We start from the raw sequence: 15,145 nt of genomic DNA, 5'->3' as shown, positions 1-15,145 counted from the left end.
GAGACCTCAGTGTTTTTAAATGTAAGCTATGAGTGTAGCCTAGAAATTGCCAGTGACTATTCGCAGCACCTGACTGCCTAAAATTTCTGCTTTTCGGGGAGAACTCATCGGTATGGGGCTGTGGGAAGACTCAGGTTAAACAAGCTGGAGTGTATGACTTTCTACCGTTCCATGCTTTCCATCTTACTGTGGCTTCTTTTGTTTTTATCTGCAAAATCAGGGAGGATGCTGGCAAATGAGGTACTGCATGCTCCTTTAAGATACTTGTCACTCTGCCGCACAAACTCACTGTAGGAAAGGTTCACGCTAACGTCGGAACGCCACCCAGTGTTACCAGAATGCTAAGTGGTAGTAACAAGAATTACTCAGTTTACAAAAAAACCACATCTTTTTCTCAGAAAATTATATCTTATCTGCCTAAATACAACTGTTTTATGAAAATTAGAGTATACCTTATTTTTAAAAAAATATATACCTTATTTTAGAATCTCCTACTTTTCAACATCAAAGAATAAATTTTAAAGGTAAAGAGATTGCAGTCCGTGACCTCCATATAGAAAATATGCTGTTTACTGTAATTACATGAATGTAGTATTTCTTGGTTAGACTCCATAGTCACCAGCTATTTTGAAAAATAAATCAAAGTCATTCAAGATCTCAGAGTATAAATAGTGATACCAACTTGTGCCAATGAATCTACAGAATAGGCCCATAATTTGGGGGAATTTACAAAGAAAATAGTCATGAAAAATATAGAAAGTAAAATAGAGATGACACCACAGCCCTTCCCTCTTCGGCAGTCATCTTTCCTGTGTTCCGTCCGGGTAGAGGCAGGGGATTTTGCATGAGGAAAGCCACAGCGCTTGGTCTCTCACCCTCACATTTGAAGTTCTTCTGTTTCCGTGTCGATCAACTCAGGCACGCCGCATCATTCCACCGGCAGCCCAGCATTCTATTGTGCACTGCCTGATTAATTAGTCCCGTATTATTTCCAGGTTTTACCATTATAGAAACAAAATAAAGCCTGGTGATAAATATCCCTGCCTCATGTCCAACTGTGTCATTATTATCCTAGGATAGATTCTGTGGAAGTATGTCAGTTTTAAAAATTTACATAATAATGATAAAATAATCATAGTGTAATAGTTGTCATTGCTTTGACACCTCGCCTGTGCCCATTGTTGTACTGTGTGTATGTTTGTATTTAGAAGTGTTTTGTCTCATTCAAGTTGTAAAACAGCACAGGAGCCAGCTGCATTGTTATCAACTCCATTTTGTGTATGGGGAAACTGAGGCCCAGATAGGTGAAGTTAGCATCAGAGCCAGATACAAATTATGTGGTCTGACTCCCAGACCTTTGCTTCAGCCCCTATCGGAGATTTTTTTGACTACGTTCTTGTCCTGCCTATCAGAGGGGACCCTGGGGGATAAAGTTGGGACGTGGAGATGTGGGGCCATGAAGTGAACCCTGTGATACCAAGGTGGACGGGATGCAGCTGTTCCCTAAACCCAGCAGCTAAGCTGTCTCAGGCCCCTGCCCCCACAGAGATGTCCTGCTATGCTGAGGGTTCTGTGAGCCTCTCCGCTTGCACTCATCCTGCCTGTCTTCCCCCTTTAGAGCCCCAGCAAGCACATCTCACAGACGGAGGTGATCATCCGCTTCGCCTTCCAGACATCCATCACCGTATTGTGCATTGCCTGCCCCTGCTCCCTGGGGCTGGCCACACCCACAGCGGTCATGGTGGGTACCGGGGTGGCCGCCCAGCATGGCATCCTCATCAAGGGAGGCAAGCCTTTGGAGATGGCACACAAGGTGGGTGGCCCTGGAGATGGCGCTCAGGTGGGTGGCTCTGGAGGTGATGCTCAAGAAGGCCCTCACCATGCTCCCTCTGCCCTCTTTTGGGCCCTGGTTGACATTTGCCTTGAGGGTCCTAGTGAATATGTATCTATTCACTTTTTTTAGTTAAGAGAAAAGCCCGAGAACAGCCTGAGTGGGCAGCAATATTAATAACATGGACTAGGAAGCCAAACTGACTGGAAACAAGAATGGCAAAAGTAGCAGCAGTTACAATGCTCAAAAGCTTTGTGAATATTCACTGGTTCTATCTTAGTGATAACTGTTTGCCTTGTTTGCTGTAGGTGCTTCTTATTCCTAGTTTATAGTGAGGAAGCTGTAGCAGTGGAATTAGGAAGGCCATTCCAAGGGCACAGACAGGGTCACACCTCAGTAGTCAGGCTCCAGGAGACAAAGCCAGCTCACATCTGTGGGCATAGTGGCAGGGTCCTGTGAGCTTGGGGCCAGGTGGTGAGCTACAGTGTGCCTGAAGAGACTTCCTTTTGCCTAACACACTAGCCCCTGAACTTTTACCCCCATTCATTTATTCGTTGTCAAATGCTTACTGTGAGGCGAGTGGGCTGTGCACCCAGTTCTGGCAGTGATCACAGTACCCAGCTTCCAAGGCTGGTGGTGTAGTGGGACAGACAGGTGTTGAATGGCCAAGTGTCCCAAGAGGTGAGGTGCTGTGAGGACGCTGTGGTAGGGCCTGTCTTACCTGGCAGTAAGGGCTGCTGCAGGAGGCTAGGAAAGGTGAATGTGGGACCCTCCAGCTGAACTAGAATTAGCCGATGACTGAGGGTAGGGAGGCTACTCCAGCTGCGGGTATTGCAGGTGGAAAGCCAGGGCAAGGCCAGAGCTGCCCTTCACTGTGTGGGGTGGACTTACAGCCAGCTCTGGTTAAGAGGTATTATGGGTCCCTTCTTTTCTAGAATTCAGATTGCGAAGACACAGCCGCACTGCTATGTCGTAAGCTCTTTCAGATTAGGAGCTGAGTGTTCTCTCAGCATTGTGTCCTGTTCACTTAGCCCGGGACCTGGCATACTGAAATTACTTGGAGGTTATTTGCTGAATAAATAATGAGAAACCTTTTTTATAGCATGAGAGAGAAAGAGAGAGAGAGAGAGAGAGAGAGAGAGAGAGAGAGAGAGAATGGATTATGTGAGGATGAGGCTGTTGAGGGAGGGACCAGCCTACGGAGGCCTGGAAGATTTGCTGAAGAGCATGCTACCCTAAGCACGGAGGCAGCATGGTGGGCAGGATGAACACTTGGTGCCTCCCTCGGTCGCGTGCTAGGGAGAACGATGTGGCTCACAGTGAGGAACAGACGGAAGGAGGCAGCAGTCTTCGGAGGAGATGGCCTGAGGGCCCTGAAGGAAGGTGGCTGTGCACATAGGAGTCCAGAACATCGGGATTGCTTCCTAACCAGACAGGATGACTGTGCGGAACAACCAGCTGCCCCTACCTGAGGTTTAGGGAGGTGTGCAGTCCAGGTACTAGAGTCACAGAAGTAACAGGTGCACCTCAGAAGTGCAGGTCACTGGGTGGGTGCTAGAGAATAGCTGAGCCTGGACACTTAGGGACCAGGGCAAAGCTGCCCTCGACCGTGTGGGGTGGGCTTACAGCCAGCTCTGTGGTTTCTTGTATTTGGGTCTCTACCTTTCTAGAACTCATATTGTGAAGACTTTGTTCTAGCTGGCTTTTGTACTTGGGCAAACAAGAAAACACTCATGCCTTGGTGGAGAGGGACAACACGGGGTCGGGGATAGGAAACAAGCAGACCCTTTGCCCTGACTCCTGACCTAGAAAAAGTCTGTGAATGACGTCATGTTGTGGGGACAGCCAAGGAAGGTTGTGGCTCGACCCGGCTGGGTAAGCCATGGTGTAGGTAGCCACGGCAGGTGGGGGTCGATGTCTTTGTAGCAGTATGTGAATCCCCAGGTTGCCTGCAGAACATCAGGTTAGGAAATTATGTTGGGGTGGTTTTACCTGCTTGAAAAGGTAGAGGAAGCTCTGCCTCAGGATGGTGTGGACTCTGGACATCCCTGCTGTCTGGGTTGTATCACTGAGATGTGGTTGCTTTGGCAGATAAAGACTGTGATGTTTGACAAAACTGGCACCATTACCCACGGGGTCCCCAGGGTCATGCGAGTCCTGCTGCTTGGAGATGTGGCTACGCTGCCCCTCAGGAAGGTTCTGGCTGTGGTGGGTACTGCAGAGGCCAGCAGCGAGCACCCCCTGGGCTTGGCAGTCACCAAATACTGTAAAGCGGTATGTAGACCCCTCCCTGCCCTGGCCCCCCTCCTCACCACATGCCCTCCTGGGATCTAGCTGTCACAGGAGCCTTTGCCTGTGGTAGGAGAGGCTCACAGTTGGCCTGGTCACACTTTCTGGCTACCACAAAGGCAGTGCAGTGTCACAGCCACTTACTGAGCATGTGTTTGGTGCTGGACTCAGGATAAACCCAGTGGGATGTGACCTGTGCCCTTCGGAAGCTTTGGCCTGAAGCTGGGAAAGAAAGATAGACTAAAAATATAGGCTTTCATGAGGCCTGGTGCTAGGGACACAGACATGAAGTGGGCATAGGGGACCTGGGGCTGAGCCTTAGCCTCCTTCCCGCAGGAAAGGACCTCTCTCGTTTGCTGTTTGGCAGACTGTACTGAGGTGCTGTGCTGACAGACTGTAAACTGCCTGCACAAATCCTGTTTCTGTAAATGTAGATGGGTGACCTGGCACATCTTTCTGGATGGGATGTCTTCAGAAACCTTGTTTCTTGTTTTGTCCTTTACACGGCACAGCTCTCTCCCGTCTGATGTCTTCCTGGCAGGCCAGAAGGAAGGTCATGCACTGCCAAGCTGCTGCTCTGCTTGCTTCCTCCCTGCTTCCTCACAATCCCCTCTTGAGGATTACCTCAGAATAGCTTTGTGGGGCCAGGGAGACACCTCAGCAGTCTAAGTGCCTGCCTGGAAATCACAAGGACTCAGGTTCGATCCCCAGTACTGCATGCTGTGCAGGCCCTGTGCTATGCCGGCCACCGAGTCCCAGCACTGGGGAGGCTGAGACAGGAGGATCACCACAAGTCTAAACTGCTGAATGAGACCCTATACCAAGTACATAAAGATAATAAAAGATTTTTTAAAAATAGTTTTTTTTACCTGCCATGTGAATCCATCACTTTTATGAAATCGTTTGCAACATAGAAATCGCTTTCTTGGACATGTGTGGTATGAATTGAGGCATCTACCTAGAGGTAGGTTAGGCTGCGTAATCTTACTCAGTTGAGTGACTGTGGCTGAGTTGGCAGTCGATTTCCTAAGCTTTCCCTTTAGTTCCACGCCCCCCCCCTTCCCCTTCCTGCCCAGACAGCCTCTATCCTGCCCTCTCCTGTTCTCATCCCTCTCCCTCTTCCCTGCCTTCCAAGGAACTTGGAACAGAGACCTTGGGATACTGCACAGACTTCCAGGCGGTGCCAGGCTGTGGAATCGGCTGTAAAGTCAGCAACGTGGAAGGCATCCTGTCCCAGAGTGAGCACCCACTGAGTGGGCAGGCTGGTCACCTGAAGGAGGTTGGCGGCCCTCCAGGAAAAGGTATCCCTGACCTTTGTGTCTCAGCTCAGTGTGGAGTGACAGGCCAAGCTCTGGGGCGCTCCATATGTGGCCTACCTGTGGGGGGATTGAGGCTAGGCATTCATGGCTCCCTCCCCTGGAAGAGCCTACTGTTTCTCCCTGCCATGCCTTGGTGCATCTAACGCTGATATTCTGGCAGGCCAGTGTAGTGGTGACTTATATCCATAGAGGATCACGTCACTGATGTGTAATTTTGAGCTTCTTTCATAGTCCGAATTGATCATACTTCTCAATGGCTTCTAGGTAAACAGGTGCGACCTACCTTTGTTCTCTCTGTTTCCTTCCTGCATGGGGGAGCTTTCGTGGGGTGTGTAATATTTACAAAGCTGACAGAAAGTTAGGGAAACACATGGACCAGTCTGCTCAAGCCAACAAGGGCTGCTGCTCCAGGTGGCAGCTGTCTTTCTTAGTCTAAAAACAGCTTGCCAGCCATTACTTTGAGTGGGAAACACCCAGAACCTCAAAAACTTGTATTTAGTGTTTTCCTCTTAAGTATACTAATAGCCAGATCTTGATTTAAGTGATGTTAGAAGCCATCTCTGCCTTCTTGCAATTTAAAACCCCTGGGCAACCATCAGAGGATTTGGACACTGCTGCACACAGTGGCACTTCAGGGACACACACCGTGAGGAAGTGGCATGAGAGCCCACCTGGGCTTTTCAGAGGCACAGTTTTAAAATGTGTCTTAGAAATAGACTGTCCTGGGAGCCTGCCCCTTAGCTCAGTTCTTTAAGTGGCTGCTTCAACAAAGCAGTCAAGCTCAGGTTGCTATGGTTCAATCCCCACAACTCAAGCCAGCCAAACCTGCCCTGAAGGCATTTGGAGAAAAAAAAAAATAGACTGACCTGATTATGTGTTGATTGACATGGAGTTATTGATGAGTCCTCGTCATACCTGCTGGGGTCTGGGCAGAAACCTAACTGCCTGGGAGCCCCGCAGAAGAATCAACAGATACCTTAAAGGCAATAAGAAGGGCATTACATGGTGACTAATGTGTCTACAGCATGTCCTACTAAAGCCCTATTTAATTTATACCCATGTGTTCTACACATTGTTGTACCTTTGCCCTGATGCTCTAAGGATATTGTTACAAGAGTCACCTATAGATCACAGTCTTTCATAACGTTAAATGACTACTATGCTGTTAAAAGGATTCCCAGGTTTCAGTTCATCATGAAGTTGGACTGTTAGGAGTAACTTCTTTCTTTGAATAGATGCAGCACCCCAGACCTTCTCTGTGCTGATCGGAAACCGTGAGTGGATGAGGCGCAATGGCCTGACCATCTCCAGTGATGTCAGTGATGCCATGACCGACCATGAGATGAAAGGACAGACAGCCATCCTGGTGGCGATTGATGGTATCCCCCACCCCGCTGTCCTTCTACTCTCGTAGGATGCAGTTTCCTGGGCATGTCAGGCAAAGGAGGCTCTTCTTTCCTCGTTTCTTCCCTTCCCACCCCCATCCCTTCCTTCTGCTGAGTGCTTTTCTTCCTTACCGTCTCTGCCTCAGCCTGGAGCCAGCTGTGCTCTCTGTTAGCTCACTGGCTCTTGGAACGCCGACTGTACTCACTGTCATCTTTGCTTCTGCTCAGACTGGCCCTTGAAAGTGACCCTCCTTACTCAACAGTACAGACACCCAGGAATCCCCTTCCCAAAAGGTCCCTGGTGCTCTCCAACACCTGACTTACAACAGATTGGGGTGCACAGAGCTCCTGGGACTCTGTGTCTTCCCACGCAGGTTGTGCCCTGGGCTGCACCTCAGAGAGAGCAGAGCCTTCACTTCATGCCAGTTTCTGCTGATAGAAGTGAGACTGTGCTCATAACTAATGACATGGTATTAGGGAATAACATCCCATTCCCTCTTTTTCCTTTCTCGGAAGTCCTCACAAACAAACCCCCAGTCTCCTCAACTCAAGCTGCTTTCAGCAGAAGTAGGGAAGCAGGCCCTGCCAAGCACCCTTGTTGCTGTTCAGAATCTCCAGTGTTTCTAAAGAGTCACCCCAGAGGATGCCAATGCTGGAGGATCACAAGCTTGAGCTCAGCCTGGGCAACTTAGTGACTTATCTTTGTCTGAAAATTTATAAAGAATTTTTTTTTTAGGAAAAATAAAAGGAAGAGTTGATTTTCTAGCTTGGACATCCACCATCTTAACCTTTGCTGTATTTCTCATATTTTAATAACAGTCATGTAAAACATACATTGAATTCTTATGATGCAGTTGGCTCTTTATTAAAGTAATGTGTAAAACTGGTGGGAAAATTTAGAGGGTTATAAAGAATACAGTGGAGGACTAGGGAGATGACTCAGCAATCTAAGTGCCTGCCTGGCAAGCTCAAGGACCTGGGTTCGATCCCCAGTACCACATGCCATGCCAGCTCCAGAACCTTGGGCACACCATGCCAGCCACAGAAACTGGGTGTGGTGGCACATGCCTGTAATATTAGCACTGGGGAGCCTGAGACAGGAGGGTCACTACAAGTCTGAGCTGTGTAGCAAGACCCTGTGCCAAATAAATAAATAAAATATTTTTTTTAAATAAAAAGAATACAGTGAAATCATTCAGAGTTCTCCCCCTCAGGTGGCCATCATGAATTCTCAATCTCCTTTCAGATTTCTGCATATCTCCAGCACCTAAACCATAACGTGTTACATACTTTGGTGCTTTGTTGTTGTATATAACCTTGTATGATGGGAACTGCTGCAAATCCTCCCATCTTGCATGCCACCCTGCGCCTTTGCTGACTATGTGGGGTTTGCTCTAGGTGTGCTTTGTGGGATGTTCGCCATCGCAGACTCTGTCAAGCCAGAGGCTGCCCTGGCGGTGCACACACTGAAGAGCATGGGTGTGGATGTGGTCCTGATCACAGGAGACAACCGAAAGACAGCCAGAGCCATCGCCACCCAGGTATGGCTGGGGGCCAATGATACCTTTCTCCTTTAAAATTACGAAAGTATGCAGGGGGCCTAGGGCTGCCAAGGAGTAACCTCCCCTTAGCCTGGCAGAGGCAGGCTTAGCTTCTCAGGGGAGGGGCTGCTTGAGTCAGGAGTCAATCAGATGAAATAGGAGGAAGCATGAGGAGCCTGAACCTTTCCTAGCAAGAGTGCACCCCAGGGTGCTGAGTGGTTCGGGGGTCATAGATGCCATTACTACCCAGCAGTACAGTCTTGGGTGGGGCACCAGCTGCAGGCCAGGCAGTAGAAGCAAGATGTAGGTGGATCATGGAAGGCAGACCCCTGAGAGTTTAGATGTCATCCTCAGGATCCACTGGAGAACTGAAGCACCCTAGCAATGTAACCTAATGGCTGACTAACATGCAGAAGAGTTGGGTAGCCAGGCTGGGAAGGGCAGACCAACAGGTAGCTTAAGCCAGGGAATAGTCAATGGACTGCATGCCCCCCCTAGCCAGCCAGCTGGGGAGAGGAGCAGGTCACCAAGCTCAGCAGGGACCTGGCAGAGAAAGAGCTGGGGGGCGGGGGGGCATGCAGTCCATTTGCCCTATAACCTTGAGTCTACAGGATTTGGTTGACTGAGATGATTGCCTGGACCTGGATGCAGAGGGGAGAGGGACAAGGGTGACTTGGTTATCCTGCTTTCGGCATCTTTTGCCAACACGGGTATAATTTCTTCTCCCTTTAGGTTGGTATCAACAAAGTCTTTGCGGAAGTCCTGCCTTCTCACAAGGTGGCCAAGGTTCAGGAGCTCCAGAATGAAAGGAAGAAAGTTGCCATGGTGGGAGACGGTGTAAATGACTCCCCAGCCTTGGCCCAAGCCGATGTGGGCATTGCCATCGGGACCGGCACAGATGTTGCCATCGAGGCTGCAGATGTGGTTCTCATCAGAGTGAGTTTGACTACATCCAAGCGGTGAAGAGGGCTGGGGGCAGTGGCCAGGCCCCTTATGCAGCACACTTCTGTCCTTAGAACGACTTGCTGGACGTGGTAGCCAGCATTCACCTCTCCAAGAGAACCGTCCGCAGGATCCGCGTCAACCTGGTGCTGGCACTGATTTACAACATGCTGGGGATACCCATTGCTGCAGGTAGGCTGGGGCTCTCCCCTAGTATGTCACCTTTGATCTCCCTGGCATCGGACAGCTCTTTCTCTGCCAGGTCCCTGCTGAGCTTGGTGACCTGCTCCTCTCCCCAGCTGGCTGGCTAGGCGCAGTGAGTGTCAAAACGTTGGTTTTGTTCCTGCTCTATATGTCACTAGAAGTAAATGAGAAACTGCTGAGAAGACCCAGAGCTTCATTCTGATGCTTTCTCAGAAGCTGGTCAGGGTGCGTGGCCACTTATTTGTTGTGGCTGCTCTTTCCTGAACCACTTATTAAGACATACAGTCTGAAGAATAACAATGAAGGAGAGTTATGGGTGCTGGACACAGTGGAGGGCGCTGCAGAACCTCGTCCTGAAAATGACGAATGTCCAGGTTTTACTCTGACTCACACAAGTGGAGTGAGTTTCCTGCTTTGTGATTCCTCTCTCTCCTCTGCCTTTGAATCCTGTGATCCACACAGGGAGACTTCCAGACGCTTGTGCACAGCAGCACTTCCGCACGGGCTGAGGGTACCTAAAGTTCTTAAGATGCTGGGGCTGGGACCTTGTCACTGCCTCTCCACCAGAGGGATCAGGTCCCACTTTTCCTTTTTCTTTTTTCCTTTTTGGTGTCAGGAATTGAACTCAGGACCTTGCACTTGCCAGGCAGGTGCTTGTACAGTTGAGCTATATCCCCAGCTAAAGTTTTTCAATAAGACCTGCCTGTCGCAGTTTTCCTGTTGTGTCCAAATGGTTAGTGGCAGCTCCTGTAACAGGGCTTGTCACACCTACCTTATTCTCCAGACCCTCGAGTCAGGCTGGTGCTCTTCTTGCCCCAGAGGCAGCTCAGAAGCTTAATTCCTTCCTCTGGCTGCACCTCTGCCACACACAGTGATCATCTGTTGGCTAGTCTCCTGTCTGCCCAGGGCCTGGCTCTCATTTCTCTCTTCCATGGTGGTAAGAAGCTCCACTGGGCAGACATCTGCATAGACAAGGCCTGTGGCTATGGCAACGTTTATCTCCATGAGTCTCTGGGGCAGTGGGATCCTCTGCTGCTATCCTTTCTCCCTCTGTGCCTGCTTCTCCCTATCACTGTGGTTCCTGCTGCCTGAGCCAGGCAGTGCTCCGTGCCTAGTCAGGCAGAGCAGGTAGAAGCCCAGTTCCTCTGGACAGCACCCACTGCCCTTGATGGCCTTACCTCAGGATGGGGGCAAGGTCCTCTGGGCACCCGAGGAGGGAGCTCCTCGGGGTGGTGCAGGTGGGGCCCCTGCCTTCCCCCAGAGCAGGTGAGCACATGCCCTCCCTTTGCAGGTGCCTTCATGCCCATTGGCATTGTGCTGCAGCCGTGGATGGGCTCGGCGGCCATGGCGGCCTCCTCCGTGTCTGTGGTGCTGTCTTCCCTGCAGCTCAAGTGGTGAGTCCGGGGCCAGGAGCACTTGCCTGGGGGTCTCCAGCGCCTCACCCCTGCGCTGAGCAGCGTCCAGTCAGCAGTGTGGTGTCTGCCCTCCCTGGCTGCCGTGTGCTGGGCTGGTCTCACTCTCGCACTTGGTGGCCATCTATGCTGATGTCGTGTAGACACGGGATCCCTGTGTGTTATTTTGTCTTTTTTTAAAAAAAAATATTCATTTATACATTTGCTTAGCAAAGGTTTTTGTTTTTTGTTTTGTTTTGTCTTCTTTTGAGACAGGGTCTTACTCTGTACCCCAGGCTGCCCTAGAACTCACTGTGTAGTCAGGCTGGCCTCAAACTCATAGCAATCCGCCCATCTCAGCCTCCCAGGTGCTGGGATTACAGGTGTGTGCCACCATGCCCAGCACTTAGCAAGAGTTAGTGGCAGCCTGTGTTCACGGTATTTGCCTAGGAGATTTCTGACCATGGGGACTTTTCTTGAACATCAGACTTCAGTGTCCTTTTCTTTTTATTTATTTATTTTTTTTGTGGAACTGGGGATTAAACTCAGGCCCTTGTGCTTGCCGGGGAAGCACTTATTCTACTGAGCCATCTCCCCGGCCCCTCTTTTTATTTTTTGATGGAACCGGGTATTAAACTCAGGCCCTTGTGCTTGCCAGGGAAGCGCTTATTCTACTGAGCCGTCTTCCCAGCCCTCCTTTTCTTTTTAAAGCTATCAGGTTTTGATACAGTATGGGGTAGAAGAACCAGCTTGACAGGTTTTCATCAGGCTTCAAAAAGGAATGGGGAGCCTTAGGTGCAGAGTGCCTCACATGCCCTTGGATTCTTGCCTTCCAGCTACAGGAAGCCCGACCTGGAGAGGTACGAGGTGCAGGCCCATGGCCGCATGAAGCCCCTGAGTGCATCCCAGGTTAGCGTGCATGTGGGCATGGATGACAGGCGGCGAGACTCCCCCAGGCCGACGCCGTGGGACCAAGTCAGCTACGTCAGCCAGGTGTCTCTGTCCTCCCTGACATCCGATAGGCTGTCTCGACACAGTGGCACCATGGATGATGGCAGGGACAAGTGGTCTCTGCTCCTCAATGACAGGGATGAGGAGCAGTACATGTAAAAGCTCTAGGAGTGCAGGTGTAGGGTGGACCAAGGCTGGCTCCTCCGGGAACTCACATCTGCTGTCTTTGGATGAGCCAAGCATGATACAGACGACACATGGGGGTGAAGCTTGCCCAACTTTGGGACCTCTTATTCTTTTGAGTGTCCCAGCATTCTTCACTGCAACTCTAGGCTTTGCTGAGGTACCATCAGCAGGGGCTGAGTAGGACAGACGTTTATGGGTCCTGCTGGTACAGGGACTCATATGTTCGATCCTGGCCTCCCCATGCTGTTGGCACAGAAGCTGCTTGGACTGCAGAAGCAGAGAGGAAATCAGTGCTCCTCACAGACCTCTGCCTATGGGACCTGGGAGCACTAGTTGAAGAATAAACAGGCTTGCTAGGATCGCATGAGCCTCTTCACAGAGCTGGCTGTGAAGCCGTCTTGGGCAAAGTCTGTGCACCTCATGGGTGTCTGAGACCAGTGTTATCTCAAATGCACCTGTTGCTGTCTACCAGCACCGTCTCTTTCTTTTCTCCCCTTCTGTGTGCTTGGTGACCTTCCCACAGAAGCAAGACTGCTACCCTCTGGCTTCTGTTCTGCTCTGGCCCATGTGCTTGGCCTGAGCCTGCTCCCTGTCTGCACCCCCTTCACACCCAGAGCCCACTTTGTTGCTGGGTGACTCTTGCAGAGTCCCTCTGCTGCTGTTGTCCTGCTAGAGCAAGGCCTCTGATTCTGATCAGGAATCTGAATTCAGCTTCCTTTGAGGCACTGGGGCTCATGAGCCTGGACAGTTGTATGCTCCTGCATAGCCTGTGGTGTGGGCACAGGTTCTCTGTGGGGGTCGTGTGCTCAGGGACCCCCATGTTACCTCAGATACCAGGGCCCAGGGTCTCTGGATCCCCAGCATGTGTGCCTGGTGGAATGTCCTGTGAGAGGACGGCGGTTCTCCATGTGAACCCTGTGTGTGACACCCCGGGGGGGGGGGGGGTAGCAGACCAGGGCGGTGTCTGCTTTAAAAAAAAAACAGCTATAAAAATATCCCCAAGTTGATAATCTTTATTTCACAAAAATATACAGATACAATTCATAGGAAAAATCCATCCATTCTGTGGCTTCTGAACATTTACCCCACTAATGGGTTTTGTGAGAGGCTATTGTCCTTCATAGCTCAGAGAAAATTTGGATAGCTGATGTTTGTGAGGGTCCGAATTTCCTGCCTTTCTACCCAGCAAGTTAGTCTTTTCAGAAGTTTGCCTGATGTTTTCTTCGTTTGCCTCTCACTGCTGCTGCTTCATTGATAGGTTTCATTTTCCAGTTGTGCAACAGTCCGCTAAGTCTTATAATTCTTACTGACCAGGTGTACCCCACTTGACTCCATTTCTCTCATTTTAGATGCAGCTGTGAGTGGCATGTTCTGCTGCTGCCAGTTCAAGTCTTGAATACATTTCCTCAACTTCTGAGGCTCTTTCCGTGCGTGTTCAATCATAGAAAGCAGATTTTCGTCACTTTGCAGGCATCACACCCTTGCTGTGGCATTATTCCAGATTCCCAATTGGACCAAGCTGCTTGATGCTCTAGTTGGGCCGTAGAATTGTTTACACCTTCCTGCCACGCAGCAGTGTCATCTTTCCGACCTGAGGGAAGGGCTGGATGCTCACAGCATTTCACGCTGAGCAACTCAACTGGCTGCCAGTTGCAAGGGTAGAATAATCTGGGGCTGTTAAGTAGCTCAGGTCGACTCAGTAGCTTAGCGTCTGGGTTCTCCTTCACCAGCACCACAGCTGCTTCGCCCGTGCCTGTCACTGCTCATCCTTGAGTGGGACCCAGCAGTGCATCACCTCTACCTCTGGCCACGGGCCCCAGCCCCATGCCTGCCTTTCAGGGACTGTAGTCTCACCTGCGTTTTATGAGTCAGAAATCTCTGCTTTTAGCCTCCAGGGGCCCTTGTGGTAATGTGGCTTTGGAGGGGCAGGGTGGGCTGAGTTAGAGTCTCTGAAGTCCGGGATGATTGACCAGACTGTCTGGGCGCAGGGTGGCAGCATCAGATTACTCCAAGGGAAAACCTGGATCTCACACTCGCAGTATTTTATTTATTGTCACTTATTTGCCAGGGGCGGTGTTAGTACTTTCTGTAGATTACCTTTAATCCCCCCAGGGAAGTAGCAAGGTAGGTATTACTGTCCACTTTACAGGCAAGGAAAGGGAGAGAGCTGCGAGTCTCGGCTGCGAGCACACAGCTGGCGTACACGCCATTCCTGCTGGCTTGGAAGGCCTTTCCCTAATTCTGCTGCAGCCTAACCAGCTTGCTCAATAGAATAAAATAGAAAAAAAGGACCATCTTGATAGCTCAGTGGACTAAAGCACCTGCTTCGGCAGAGTGCAGCGGCTAGGGTTTGATCCCCAGCTTGCCGGCCCTGGCCTGGGGTGTGCTGAGACCAGGATCAAGACTGGGCGTGGTGGTGCACTACTGTAATCCCAGGGTTTGGGAGGCTGAAGACAGGAGAATCACTATGAGCCTGATCTATGTAGTGAGACCCTGTAGACCCTGTACCAAATACAGAGAAAAGAAGAAAAAATAAGTCTTTGCTCTTGGAAGAGCACACCTTCCAGGTGGTATGCTCACTGTACCAACTCCAAATGCAGTGGTCATGAGATCCTTTCACCTTCACTTGGATGGTCAGTTTCAGTTTTTGCATATGATATAGTTCTTGCTGGGGTTTGTGTCTTAGATCCACGTCCAGGGTTTTGCTGTGTGTTGCTGAGCACAGCCTTCCTTTTCTGCCATTCCTTTCTCACTACTGATCCCCATTCTGTCCTCTCTGTATTCTTGCTCGGGTAATAGTTCTTGCTTTGGAGTTAGGCTAATGATTTTCTAAAGAATCTCTGTTGATTTTTCAAACTTTTAGGACCATTAGCATCACATGCATATATAGAATTGAAAATATTTATATAGTTGTACAAAAGTAAACCTTTTAGGTGTTTGAAGTATCAGGAGGTTTGGAGTCAGATAGCAGTTCCTATTTCGAAAAAGATTTCCCACAATATGAGAATAAAGTTTCATTTTATTCATCCAAAGATCTGCCTGTGGCTGCCTCTGAGGGACCTGCTCAAGCCAGTGCCACTGCCTCAAGGGAGCACTTCTGTTGGGC

The 15,145-nt window shown here is 50.0% G+C and overlaps 1 protein-coding gene across 4 annotated transcripts in view; it reads left to right on the top strand.

The window, feature by feature from the left end:
• The window catches only part of Atp7b (ATPase copper transporting beta), a 73,656-nt gene extending 60,646 nt beyond the window's left edge, over window positions 1-13,010 (top strand). For all 4 annotated transcript variants that reach the window (XM_023717242.1, XM_023717241.1, XM_004633107.2 and 1 more), the window contains 9 exons: window positions 1,619-1,813; window positions 3,923-4,105; window positions 5,256-5,421; window positions 6,675-6,818; window positions 8,223-8,365; window positions 9,098-9,301; window positions 9,382-9,499; window positions 10,803-10,905; window positions 11,739-13,010. In XM_023717242.1, coding sequence (XP_023573010.1) covers window positions 1,619-1,813; window positions 3,923-4,105; window positions 5,256-5,421; window positions 6,675-6,818; window positions 8,223-8,365; window positions 9,098-9,301; window positions 9,382-9,499; window positions 10,803-10,905; window positions 11,739-12,012 — 1,530 coding nt within the window. In that variant the 3' untranslated portion in view covers window positions 12,013-13,010. The remainder of the gene's footprint in view (window positions 1-1,618; window positions 1,814-3,922; window positions 4,106-5,255; window positions 5,422-6,674; window positions 6,819-8,222; window positions 8,366-9,097; window positions 9,302-9,381; window positions 9,500-10,802; window positions 10,906-11,738) is intronic.
• Window positions 13,011-15,145: the final 2,135 nt, after the last annotated feature.

The sequence above is a fragment of the Octodon degus genome, unplaced genomic scaffold, assembly GCF_000260255.1.
Source record: "Octodon degus isolate 3935 unplaced genomic scaffold, OctDeg1.0 scaffold00051, whole genome shotgun sequence".
NCBI lineage: Eukaryota > Metazoa > Chordata > Mammalia > Rodentia > Octodontidae > Octodon > Octodon degus.
This window is presented reverse-complemented; position numbering and strand designations above follow the sequence as displayed.